The sequence below is a fragment of the Salvelinus alpinus genome, chromosome 28 (assembly GCF_045679555.1).
Source record: "Salvelinus alpinus chromosome 28, SLU_Salpinus.1, whole genome shotgun sequence".
NCBI classification, from domain to species: domain Eukaryota; kingdom Metazoa; phylum Chordata; class Actinopteri; order Salmoniformes; family Salmonidae; genus Salvelinus; species Salvelinus alpinus.
This window is the reverse complement of record NC_092113.1, coordinates 12677362-12690994: the sequence shown is the minus strand read 5'-3', so window position 1 is coordinate 12690994 and position 13633 is coordinate 12677362. Positions and strand designations below refer to the sequence as shown.

The window sequence follows — 13633 nt, the reverse complement described above, 5'->3', positions numbered from 1 at the left end:
TAATCCTGATTACGTAACAGATTAATCTATGCTCCTGTTATGCGTGGGCTCGATGTGCAAGAGGCTTTTCATTTGCATCCTGAAAAAATGCCCTCTCCGAATTTTCAGCCACACAGTCACCCTAGTTTTCACAGACTAGCAGTTTATGTTTTTAAACCCAACAGTCACAGAGACATGGCGCATGTGTCTCAAGGAAGTCACATCAGTACTGACAATGTCACATCACCAGGTCACGTCAGGTGATCTCGGTGACAGCCCTATGATCACTGCTCAACTATGAATTATGAGAGTCCATGACTCGTTATTGAAAATAGAGAGCTGGTCCTATTGACATATAGGTAACTGTCAATATAAAGGAAACACTTGAGTTAAGGAGGGATACTGCGTAGATTGAAAGCAGGCGCTTCCACACAGGTGCGGTTCCTGACTTAATTAAGCAATTAACATCTCATCATGATTAGGGCCATGTATAATAATGCCCTGGTGCCCATTATTTTGGCTACCATGGCTAGAAAAAGAAGTGTCTCAAACTAGCATAGGGCCTTATAGGGTGTGTGTCTGTATGTGAGTGTGTGTCTCAGTCACCAGATCTCAACCCAATTGAACACATATGGGAGATTCTGGAGCGGCGCCTGAGACAGTATTTTCCACCACCATCAACAAAACACCAAACAATGGAATTTCTCGTGGAAGAATGGTGTCGCGTCCCTCTATGCCAAGGTGCATTGAATCTGTTCTGCAAGCTTGTGGTGACATCCTATTAAGACACTTCATGTTGGTGTTCCCTTTATTTTTGGCAGTTACCTGTATGTTGACCTACCCAGCTGAATAAAGTTCCAACAAATAAAAAGATAATGAAAGTTGTGCGTGTCAGCCAGTGTAGCAGCTTAAATGCGAAGGCACAAGAACAAGCAAATAGCTGTTATCAAAGAATTCCACCATGTGGGCGGCCTCCGGAAAAGTTGTGGCGACCTTTCGCAGACTAAGGAAGGATTAATGGTAAATGGAAGTGGGCTGAGGAAGCCCTGTTGTTGAGCGGACACACACACGCTCTCTCTCCCCCCCCACACACACTCTCATAGAAACTACACAAACACTTGGTTACTCACTCTCTCTCTCTCTCTTTCTCTCACACAGACTCCAGTCTTTCTGACTGCTGATGTAAAATATTAGCCAGAGGAAAGCTAAGGGAGAGGCTGCCAGGGTCCCACAGAGCAAGAGCAGGGAAACAAAAACAGGATGGGTCTCAGACAGACACACAGAACATTCTGGGCCAGAAATGGAGAAGTCGTTGAGAGTGACAGTTTGGAAACGGTGTTCTTCCACTGTGTTGTACATAAACAGAAAGAGTCCACCTCCCTCCACCCTGAACGAGGAAGAACAATATTTCTCATACGCACTTTGAATCATCTGACCATCAGTGTTTTAGATATCAGTATTTATGTTACAATAATGTAACTCGTTTTTTCCATTGTACTTACATAATAAATAGCAGGTGCAAAATACTGGCCAGTTTAATCACAGTGAAAAGGTGGTACAGGTGAAAGACGAAATCCAATGGATATTTACATAGATCTACAAAAAATATTTACAAAATAGACAGATTCTCAAATACTGTCAAAACACTGGTTGTAATTAAATAAAATACGAAAGCCTCAATCAGGTCTACCCTGCCAAACCAATGGACTCTCGGGGCGGCAGGTAGCCAAGTGGTTAGAGCGTTGGACTAGAAACTGAAAGGTTGCAAGATCAAATCCCTGAGCTGACAAGGTACAAATCTGTCGTTCTTCCCCTGAACAAGGCATTTAACCCACTGTTCCTATGCCATCGTTGAAAATAAGAATTTGTTCTTAACTGACTTGCATGTTGTAGGCATACATAGTTGTTGGGAATCCATTTATTGCTATGACTAAGCATCCTGTTTTTTGTCCGTGGAGTGGCAATGAAGTACCAAAGCTTGTTATGTTACACATCCAAATGATAAGTGCAAGTTTACTCCCAGCTTTTTCAGGAACAGTTTCCAGAAACCTGTTCATCCAGTTTTTGATCAAGTCAGACTGTTCATGGCAAGGTTTGTGTGTGTCCTCCTGCAGCGGTGCAATCTCTGAACATTCTGAATGACCAGATTGCCCTTTTCATGGTGAACGGGCCCAAGGCGTTGGCGGAGGAGGACCGTGCCTTTCTGCCCAGCGAGATGGAGACCCTGCAAACCTCCATGGCCCTGATGAGACGACTGATCATGGACTCCCAGGTAAAATAGGAACTCATGTACACACACACACACATGTTGTTCTTCTATCTTCGTGGGGACCTACAATTGATTTCCATTCAAAATCCTATTTTCCCTAACCCAAACCCAACTTTAACCTGTAACCCTACCCAAACCCCTAAACCTACACCTAACTCCTAACCCTAACCCCTAACCCTTACCCTTATTCTAATTCAAAACCTAGGCTCACCTTCAAATATTGGCTGTAGTCCATCAGAAAGTAGGCCTAGGCTACATTATAGCATTGCCTAATGCTAAAATAATATTGCTTATCAAATTAATTGACAAGGACATTTTGTAGGGGGAGAGAGAGACAGCTATTGTATTAGGCTACTAGAAACGTTGGTTATGTAATTATTATCCCAGCATGTGCCTTATTCCAGAGGAAGATTTGCACGGGATTCGTTTCCCAAAACTGCCCCCTGTAGTTGTTTAAAAAAAATGTTATTCAATTGAGTCTATGACAGAATGCTGGTGGTTTTATTCCAAGAAGTGAAGGTATTTCAACATCATGTCTAGACAATAAAAGACGACAATGATCACTTGTGCTTGGCTGACAAATGTGTAGGTGTCCCAATAGGTCTAATATTTATATTGAGGGAATGATCATAATCATTATTTTAGCGATCCATATTAGATGTCCTTCCTAATGAAAAGGCACCCCATCCTGCTGATGTGAGCTGCTGGACAGCACACTTGCACTTGATATGGATTTATGGATGAGAAAATGACCTTGCCATTTCCAAAAATGAGCTCAGTGGGGAATGGGGATTCACTGCTTTGCGATCTGATGTGTTGCCTACATCCAGTGTTTCATTAAATAGGCCTAGGCACTACACTTTTTTTTATAGCACATTTAATTAAACTGACGCCTTTGGCGATGTTCAACTTCAATTCATTGGCACAAAACGTCGCTTAAATTCACTGTAGTAGGTTAGGCCTAATATATAGGCTAGCATATGAATGGTAGATTAATATCCCAGCCTATGAATTTACTTCAAATTTACACATCTTTGTCTTCACTGTTCCATTCTTTCGCAAGAATGGAACAACTCCGCTGCATCTCTCTCTTCCATCCTCTCTTCCATCCACAAAGTCGGAAGCAAAAAATCGTCTAGAATGTCATTGTAACCTGTAGCATTAAGATTTCCCTTTACTGGAACTAAGGGGCCTAGCACATGAAAAACATCTGCCAAATCCAGATTTGTCCGTTTGACTGCCAGATGGTGAAGCACGATTCACCACTCTAGAGTCCAGTGGAGGTGAGCTTTACACCACTTCAGACGACGCTTGGCATTGCGTATGGTGATCTTAAGCTTGTGTGCGGCTGCTCGGCCATGGAAACCCATTTCATGAAGCTCCGGATAAACATTTATTGTGTTGACGTTGCTTCCAGAGGCAGTTTGGAACTCTGTAGTGAGTGTTGGAACCGATGACAGATGATTTTTACGCGCTACGCATTTCAGCACTCGGCGGTCCCGTTCTGTGAGCTTGTGTGGCCTACCACTTCGCCTCTGAGAAGTTGTTGCTCCTAGATGTTTCCACTCCACAATAACAGCCCTTACAGTTGACCGGGGCAGCTCTAGAAGGGTTAGAAATGTGACAAATTGACTTGGTGGAATCCATAATACAAAACCACTGATGTCTCAAGAATTGATGAAGTTGTAATGTAATGTAATTGTAATGTAATTGGCATGCTGATTGCAGGAATGTCCACCAGAGCTGTTGCCAGAGAATGAAATGTTAATTTCTCTACCATAAGCCGCCACACAAAATTGTTTTAGAGAGTTTGGCAGTACGTCCAACCGGCCTCACAATCGCAGACCACGTGTATGGTGTTGTGTGGGCGAGTGGCTTTCTAATGTTAACGTTATGAACACAGTGCCCCATGGTGGCAGTGAGGTTATGGTGGCAGTGGGGTTACGGATACCGAACACAATTGCGTTTTATCGATGTCAATTTGAATGCACGGAGATACCGTGACGAGACCCTGAGGCCCATTGTCGTGCCATTCATTCGCCTCCATCACCCCATGTTTCAAGATGAAAATGCTCGGCCCCATGTCGCAAGGATCTGTACACAATTCCTGGAAGCAAAAAATGTCACAGTTCTTTCATGGCCTGCACACTCACCAGACATGCTTGGTATGCTCTGGACCGACATGTACGACAGCGTGTTCCAATTCCCGCCCATAGGAGTGGGACAACATTCCACAGGCCACAATCAACAGCCTGATCAACTCTATCCGAAGGAACTGTATCGTGCTGCATGAGGCAAATGGTGGTCACATCAGATTCTGATTGTTTTTTCTGATCAACACCCCTATCTTTTTTTAAAGGTATTTGTGACCAACAGATGCATATCTGTATTCTCAGTCATATGAAATCCATAGATTAGGGCCGAATGAATTTATTTCAATAGACTGATTTCCTTTAATGATCTGTAACTCAGTAAAATCGTAGAAATTGTTGCGTTCATATTTTTGTTCCAACTTGTTCCAAGTACCTTGCTCTTGCTTGTTGGATATAAAATAGGCTACAGCATTCACAATGAACTGGCGGAGAAGTTTGAATGGCGAGAGTTTCTCTGGTGTGATGTGATCACATTGGCTGGTGGTAAAAATGCAATAAATGTGAGTCCTCTGTTCTCCCTGTGCCCAATGTTTATGTTTACAATGAAATGTATCATGTCAGAATGCCCAATGTTATGTTTCTAATCAAATTCATGAATTAAGTTAGAACGTTATCCTATCAGTTTAATTTGCATAAACATTGTGATACGATGAAAGCTGTGAGGGTTATCGAATCAGGATCAAATCCTCGGATCTCCTTGAGCTCATTAATGATAGAATGTTCATAATTAAAGATTGCTGAAAGGACAAGGTTTCGTTGGCAATGACAAGGAGTGGCAAGGAGAGGAACGTTAGCTAAAGTTTGTGTCCAGTGGTTAGAGGCTTTAGGGTTTAGGGTTCACCATAGATTCACTAAGATTTAGGAGGAATTCAGACACACTCCTTCTTTGTAAACAAACAACCTGCCTTGTCATCTTTTTGCAGTGACATATGCACCCTCATACTTCAAGAGGGCCTTAAGCTACACGTTTACCAACCAGACCTCTTAACGGAAATCAAAGCAATCACTGTTTTCAATCACATTTCGTCCTGCACCTGTGCAAATTGTTAAGAGAACATAGATTGCCGTTGCAGAGTGGCCTTAATATGCGCTTCAGGGGAATTGTAAATATTGATGGGATGGTAAACTGTACAGGCGCGAGGACAAGGTTACATTTCATTCGTCAGTGTGTCGTCAATGTGTATTGGCCGTCATCATAGCTCACAGCTCGCAAGGCTAAGATGGATCTATCTTGTTATTTACAAGATCATTTGGGGGTTCAAAGGTCATTATAAGACTGGTTGGCTCGAAGCATTAACACATATGCTAATTTCTTTCTCTCTCCTCCCTGGTCTTCTCTGACGACGTGAATCATTATTATCCGAGATTGGCTGAGGTGTCATGGCCAAGTGATTTTGCCGGGCATCAATCACTCAAGGGAAGGAAGGGAGAAATTTGACTGTGAGATTGTTTGGGGGCCGGCAATTGAGGTTTGTCGATTGCCAGCACGGCGGCTTTGTTAATAATCTAATGAATTTGCGCAAACACATTTACCCCGCCTTAACGGGCGTGTCAGATAAAGACGATGGAGACATGAGAGGCGAGCGCCGTTATCGCCCCTCTCCTGTCCTGCACTGTATCTCTCTCTCTCTCTCTCTCTCTCTCTCTCTCTCTCTCTCTCTCTCTCTCTCTCTCTCTCTCTCTCTCTCTCTCTCTCTCTCTCTCTCTCTCTCTCTCTCTCTCTCTCTCTCTCTCTCTCTCTCTCTCTCTCTCTCTCTCTATGTCTCTCTCTAGGTCTCTCTCTATGTCTCTCTCTGTCATTCATGCACATAATTTTCTGTGACCTTGAGGACACTGTCATTCAGATGAGAGGAGGAGTGAGAGGAGGATTAGATAAAAGAGGGGTAGAGGCATAGGAAGAGGAGATCTTACTGATGACTGACTGGTGAGATGAGAAGGAGGAGGAGCAAATTACAGACTGGGGGGGGGGGGGGGGTGAGGAGATGGAGGAACAGGAGGAGGAGGTCGAGACGAGAAACAGGGGTTAGATGAGCTGAAGTGAAGCGGTGATGTCATGAGGCTGATGGAGCTATATGTGCAGTTGAACTCTCACCATTAATGAAACCGTCTACCTGCGAGAGTGATTTGACAAAGACTGATGGATAGGTGGAGTGACTGGTATTATCAGCATTTCACCATGCTATATAGGGGTAATGTCGTAGGTAACTACGTGTGTGTACTGTATGTGTGGTTCTGGATAACCCAGTTTAGGTCTGTATACAAGCTGTTTTAGTTGTTGTTTGCCATTGAGAACCTTATTTGATAGTATGAGCTCCTACATAGCATAGCATTGCAGCATATAGCAGCCCACACTGTGCCATAGTGTACCACACCACACTTGCCCCAGCCCATGAGTCTCTTTCCTTGTCAAGACAAGCCAACCCCAACGGTATGAAAGCATGCTGTTTGCAATAGATCACCAAAACTCTAAGCGAGAGCATCTGCTTTCACCTCTTCCTTGCTCCCCCATCTCTCTCTCTCTCCTTCCGTCTCTTCCTTTTTCTCTCTCTTTCTCTCTCTCTCTGAGGCTAAAAAGCGTATTTAATGTTCAAAGCCAGGAGAAAATCCACTTACACGCCAGCGGAGACGTGGGGTGACTATTGAGTGTCTGCTGGCTGATGCTGGAAGCTCTTTCTCTGTATCTCTGTCCCTTTCTGTCATCTGTCTCGCACGACTGAGACAGGTGGTCATTTCTCTCCCAGGGACCCCACCCTGGCTCTGGCTTCTTTCATTCCGTGTCAGCCATAAGGGCCCTTCACTTCCTCTTTTTTCTCCTTCTTTTCATCCCACCGTCTCCTGGTATTTGGTCATGGCTGAGGTTCAACTGAATCGGTCAGGGATTGCTTTTACAACTAAACTTCTATAGTGATTTTTGTGTGGCTACAATTCCATAAATGTTTAAAATTGCCTGCCCAGGGACAGATAGAATTACGCCTTTGGCAAAATACTTACAAAAATGTTGAGGATATGCATTATCCCTGTCAAATAACTCTAAAAAAGTAAAACTAAGTAGTTACTGTACTGTTGATACTGTAGCTAGAGTAGTGTTTGGTTTCCGTACAGTAGATGCCTCAGGTATACAGTGGGTATCATCAGTATTCACCCCCCTTGTATTTTTTCACATTTTGTTTCATGACAAAGTGGGATTGAAATGAATTTAATTGTGATTTATTTGTCATTGATCTACACAAATTACTTAATGATGTCAAAGTGAAAAGAAAATTCTACAAATGTTAACAAATGAACAAAAATGAAATAACTGAAATATACTGTAGTTGTTGCAAAAGTATTCACCCATTTTGTTTAGACAAGCCTACATTAGTTCAGGTGTAAAATGTGGCTTAACAAATCACATAATAATTTACTTGGACTCACTCTGTGTGAAACAATGGTTGACATGATTTTTGACTACCCCTTCCTCTGTTCCCCATATATACAACATCTGTAAGGTCCGTCAGTCAAGTATTGCATTTCAAGCACAGATTCAACTACAAAGACCAGAGAGCTTTTGAAAGCCTCATAAAGAAGTTCAGTGATTGGTTGATGGGTAACAATAACAAATCAGACATTGATCATCTCTTTAGGCATGGTCAAGTTAATAAATAATCTGTGGCTGATGTATTTACCCACCCAGACACAACAAATATACAGTTATCCTTCTGAACTGAGCTGCAGGACGGGAATTACATTTCTCAGGGATGTCACCATTAAGCCATTGGTGATTTTAAAACAGCTACAGAGTCCAATGGCTGTGAAGGGAGAAAACTGAGGATGGATCAACAACATTGTAGTTACTCCACAACAATGACCTAAATGACAGAGTGAAAAGTAGAATCAAAATATATGGAATCAAAATATTCCAAAACATGCATCCTTTATGCAGCAAGTCACTACAGTAATACTGCAAAAAAACATGGCAAAATAATGAGCTTTTTGGCCTAAATGCAAAGCCTTATGTTTGGGTAAAATCCAACACAACACATCATTGAGTAACTGCCTCCTTATTTTCAAGCATGGTGGTGGCTGCATCATGGTATGGGTATTCTTGACATTGGCAAGGACTGGGGAGTTTTTCCAGAAAAAATTAAATGGGATGGAGCTAAGCATAGGCAAAATCCTAGAGGAAAACCTCCTTCAGTCTGCTTTACACCAGACACTGTGAGAGGAAATCACCTTTCAGCAGGACAATAACCTCCAACACAAGGCCAAATCTACACTGGAGTTACTTACCAAGAAGACAATGAATGTTCCTCAGTGGCCAAGTGACAGTTTTGACATAAATCTGCTTGAAAATCTATGGCAAGACTTGTTGAAAATTGCTGTGTGCCTTAATCGCCAACACATTGACAGAGATTGAAGCATTTTGCAAATAATAATGGGCAAATATTGCACAATCCAGGTGTTCAAGCGCTTAGAGACTTACCCAAGAAGACTCACAGCTGTAATCGCTGCCAAAGGTGTTTCTAACATGTATTGACTCAGGGGTTGAATACTTATCCAATCAAGCTATATTATTTCTCATTAATAATAACATGTATAGATTTTTTCTTCCTCTTCGAAATTACAGACTATTTTGTGTAGATCAATGACAAAATGGTAATGACACAAAATGCGAGAAAAAAATCCAAGGGGAGTGAATACTTATGATACCCACTGTGGGTATCATTTGTGGGTATCATTAAGTATTATTACCTTCATCTAGATACTGTATGTCCATTCAGCTTATAGTAAACAATTTCATTCCACTTTGATACTTCTAATGTATCTTAATTCACTAGTATGTTGTCGTTTCATTTGGTTTTGTATACCGTTCTTCTGTTCTTGCTAACATACCTGCACCAACTTGTAATGGCACTAGCATGCAAAAACATCACACTAGAGCCAAGCCTGAGGACTCACACTAAATTATTCGGCTGCTCGGTCGTTCGCTACATACGTAAGTCTGAGACTGCCATCATAGAAACGTTTGTGTTGACGAGGGGCACGAAAGGCGTTGTACAAAACAAAGTAATCAGCGATTGGATCTTCTCTAACCAATCAAAGTATCAAAGCCAATGACGAATTTTCAAACCGCCGCTTTACCCACGTGTGTTCCGGCTTTTGCCCAACCCATCATTCAGACGGCCCTGAATGTGTTCGCATTCGGTGAAGGGTCAGGGAGGTGCTCAGATTCAGACTCACTGCGGAGAAGAAACTAACGTCCGTGGGCGTGGCTTAGCGTTTGGCCGGAGCATGAAATCTGGGTAGTCAGGCAAACTAGAGCCTGCTTCCCCCTGATCTGATCCTGTTCTTCCAAAGGTCCATCTGGCGAGCATCCTCCCGTCAAGCTGGAAAGACATGGGAAGTTGAGTCTTTGCCACCTCCCCTACGTCCCTTACCCTATTCCTTTTCCATGACTGACTGTGACTGCATTGGCTGAGCTGTCACTCAGCGAGAGGGGGAACGACGGGGGAGGTGGGGAGAGATGGAGAGAGGGAGGGACGGGGAAGGGGGGATAGGTGGGAGAGAGGAGAGGGGGAGAGAAGGGAGCGAGGGATTCATAGGGAGTGGGGAGAGTGGGAGTGAGGGTGACTTTGATACTCACAGCAGAGAGACACTGATGAAGGAGACTGTCCATCGCTCTGACCTCCACTCTGCTTTAATCATCAGAGCAACAGCAGACACACCACCACAGAGGACTAGGCTCTCTCTCTCACACACACACACACACACACACACACACACACACACACACACACACACACACACACACACACACACACACACACACACACACACACACACACACACACACACACACACACACACACACACACACACACACACACACAATCAATTGTGTTAAACTATAAAGGGCTATACATTTTACATCTTCATACTTTATACGTTTCCAAATCTTGAGAGTGAACAGCTATCATTTATTTGTGTTTCCAACCAATGTGAAATATCACACCAAAGGAGAGAGTGTCTGCTCCAGAGTCCAACAACGCCTCTATTTCCTACGTAGACTGTCCATGCGGTTATAGAGTATCTGGAGATATGGCATCACAGTCTGGTTTGGCAATTTATCAATCCCACTGAAATCTCAAATTGCCCGCCTGATAAAACTGCCATGAAGGTCATGGCAGTTTGTATCAGTGTGAGGCAGCATCCCTCCCTGCAGAGCCCTCCAATGTACTTCACTCTGAGTATCAACTCCTCCCCTCAGGCAGACTCTACACGGCCCCTCCTCCCCTCAGGCAGACACTATAGGGTCCCTCCTCCCCTCAGGCAGACACTATAGGGTCCCTCCTCCCATCAGAAAGATGCTGTAGGGTCCCTCCTCCCATCAGGCAGACACTATAGGGTCCCTCCTCCCCTCAGGCAGACACTATAGGGTCCCTCCTCCCTTCAGGCAGACACTATAGGGTCCCTTCTCCCCTCAGGCAGACACTGTAGGGTCCCTCCTCCCCTCAGGCAGACACTATAGGATCCCTCCTCCCTTCAGGCAGACACTATAGGATCCCTCCTCCCCTCAGGCAGACACTATAGGGTCCCTCCTCCCCTCAGGCAGACACTATAGGGTCCCTCCTCCCTTCAGGCAGACACTATAGGGTCCCTCCTCCCCTCAGGCAGACACTATAGGGTCCCTCCTCCCCTCAGACAGACACAATAGGATCCCTCCTCCCATCAGGCAGACAATATAGGGTCCCTCTTCCCCTCAGGCAGACAATATAGGGTCCCTCCTCCCCTCAGGCAGACACTATAGGATCCCTCCTCCCCTCAGGCAGACACTATAGGGTCCCTCCTCCCCTCAGGCAGACACTATAGGGTCCCTCCTCCCCTCAGGCAGACACTATAGGATCCCTCCTCCCCTCAGGCAGACAATATAGGGTCCCTCCTCCCCTCAGGCAGACAATATAGGGTCCCTCCTCCCCTCAGACAGACACTATAGGATCCCTCCTCCCCTCAGGCAGACACTATAGAGTCCCTCCTCCCCTCAGGCATACACTATAGGGTCCCTCCTCCCCTCAGGCAGACACTATAGGATCCCTCCTCCCCTCAGGCATACAATATAGGGTCCTTCCTCCCCTCAGGCAGACACTATAGGATCCCTCCTCCCCTCAGGCAGACACTATAGGATCCCTCCTCCCCTCAGGCAGACAATATAGGGTCCCTCCTCCCCTCAGGCAAACGCTGTAGGGTCCCTCCTCCCCTCAGGCAGACGCTATAGGATCCCTCCTCCCCTCAGACAGACACTATAGGATCCCTCCTCCCTTCAGGCAGACACTATAGGGTCCCTCCTCCCCTCAGGCAGACACTATAGGATCCCTCCTCCCCTCAGGCAGACACTATAGGATCCCTCCTCCCCTCAGACAGACACTATAGGATCCCTCCTCCCCTCAGACAGACACTATAGGATCCCTCCTCCCCTCAGACAGACACTATAGGATCCCTCCTCCCTTCAGGCAGACAATATAGGATCCCTCCTCCCCTCAGTCAGACAATATAGGATCCCTCCTCCCCTCAGACAGACACTATAGGATCCCTCCTCCCCTCAGACAGACACTATAGGATCCCTCCTCCCTTCAGGCAGACACTATAGGGTCCCTCCCCTCAGGCAGACACTATAGGATCCCTCCTCCCCTCAGGCAGACACTATAGGATCCCTCCTCCCTTCAGGCAGACACTATAGGGTCCCTCCTCCCTTCAGGCAGACACTATAGGATCCCTCCTCCCCTCAGGCAGACACTATAGGATCCCTCCTCCCCTCAGGCAGACACTATAGGATCCCTCCTCCCTTCAGGCAGACACTATAGGATCCCTCCTCCCCTCAGGCAGACACTATAGGATCCCTCCTCCCCTCAGGCAGACACTATAGGGTCCCTCCTCCCTTCAGGCAGACACTATAGGGTCCCTCCTCCCCTCAGGCAGACACTATAGGATCCCCCCTCCCCTCAGACAGACACTATAGGGTCCGTCCTCCCCTCAGGCAGACACTATAGGGTCCCTCCTCCCCTCAGGCAGACACTATAGGATCCCCCCTCCCCTCAGACAGACACTATAGGGTCCCTCCTCCCTTCAGGCAGACGCTGTAGGGTCCCTCCTCCCTTCAGGCAGACACTATAGGGTCCCTCCTCCCCTCAGGCAGACACTATAGGATCCCTCTTCCCCTCAGGCAGACACTATAGGGTCCCTCCTCCCTTCAGGCAGACACTATAGGGTCCCTCCTCCCTTCAGGCAGACACTATAGGGTCCCTCCTCCCCTCAGACAGACACTATAGGATCCCTCCTCCCTTCAGGCAGACACTATAGGGTCCCTCCTCCCTTCAGGCAGACACTATAGGGTCCCTCCTCCCCTCAGGCAGACACTATAGGGTCCCTCCTCTCCTCAGACAGACACTATAGGATCCCTCCTCCCTTCAGGCAGACACTATAGGATCCCTCCTCCCCTCAGGCAGACACTATAGGATCCCTCCTCCCCTCAGACAGACACTATAGGGTCCCTCCTCCCCTCAGACAGACACTATAGGGTCCCTCCTCCCCTCAGACAGACACTATAGGGTCCCTCCTCCCCTCAGACAGACACTATAGGGTCCCTCCTCCCCTCAGACAGACACTATAGAGTCCCTCCTCCCCTCAGACAGACACTATAGGGTCCCTCCTCCCTTCAGGCAGACGCTGTAGGGTCCCTCTTCCCCTCAGGCAGACACTATAGGGTCCCTCCTCCCCTCAGACAGACACTATAGGGTACCTCCTCCCCTCAGACAGACACTATAGAGTCCCTCCTCCCCTCAGGCAGACACTATAGGGTCCGTCCTCCCTTCAGGCAGACACTATAGGGTCCCTCCTCCCCTCAGGCAGACACTATAGGGTCCCTCCTCCCCTTAGACAGACACTATAGGGTCCCTCCTCCCCTCAGGCAGACGCTGTAGGGTCCCTCCTCCCCTCAGACAGACGCTATAGGATCCCTCCTCCCCTCAGACAGACACTATAGGATCCCTCCTCCCCTCAGACAGACGCTATAGGGTCCCTCCTCCCCTCAGGCTGACACTATAGGATCCCTCCTCCCCTCAGACAGACACTATAGGGTCCCTCCTCCCTTCAGGCAGACACTATAGGGTCCCTCCTCCCCTCAGGCAGACACTATAGGGTCCCTCCTCCCCTCAGGCAGACACTATAGGATCCCTCCTCCCCTCAGACAGATGCTGTA

The 13633-nt window shown here is 46.4% G+C and overlaps 1 protein-coding gene across 3 annotated transcripts in view; it reads left to right on the top strand.

The window, feature by feature from the left end:
* LOC139557207 (kazrin-like) overlaps window positions 1–13633 on the top strand; it is a 350504-nt gene that overhangs the window by 37995 nt on the left and 298876 nt on the right. For all 3 annotated transcript variants that reach the window (XM_071371696.1, XM_071371697.1, XM_071371701.1), the window contains exon 2: window positions 2094–2251. In XM_071371696.1, the coding sequence (XP_071227797.1) occupies window positions 2094–2251 (158 nt within the window). The remainder of the gene's footprint in view (window positions 1–2093; window positions 2252–13633) is intronic.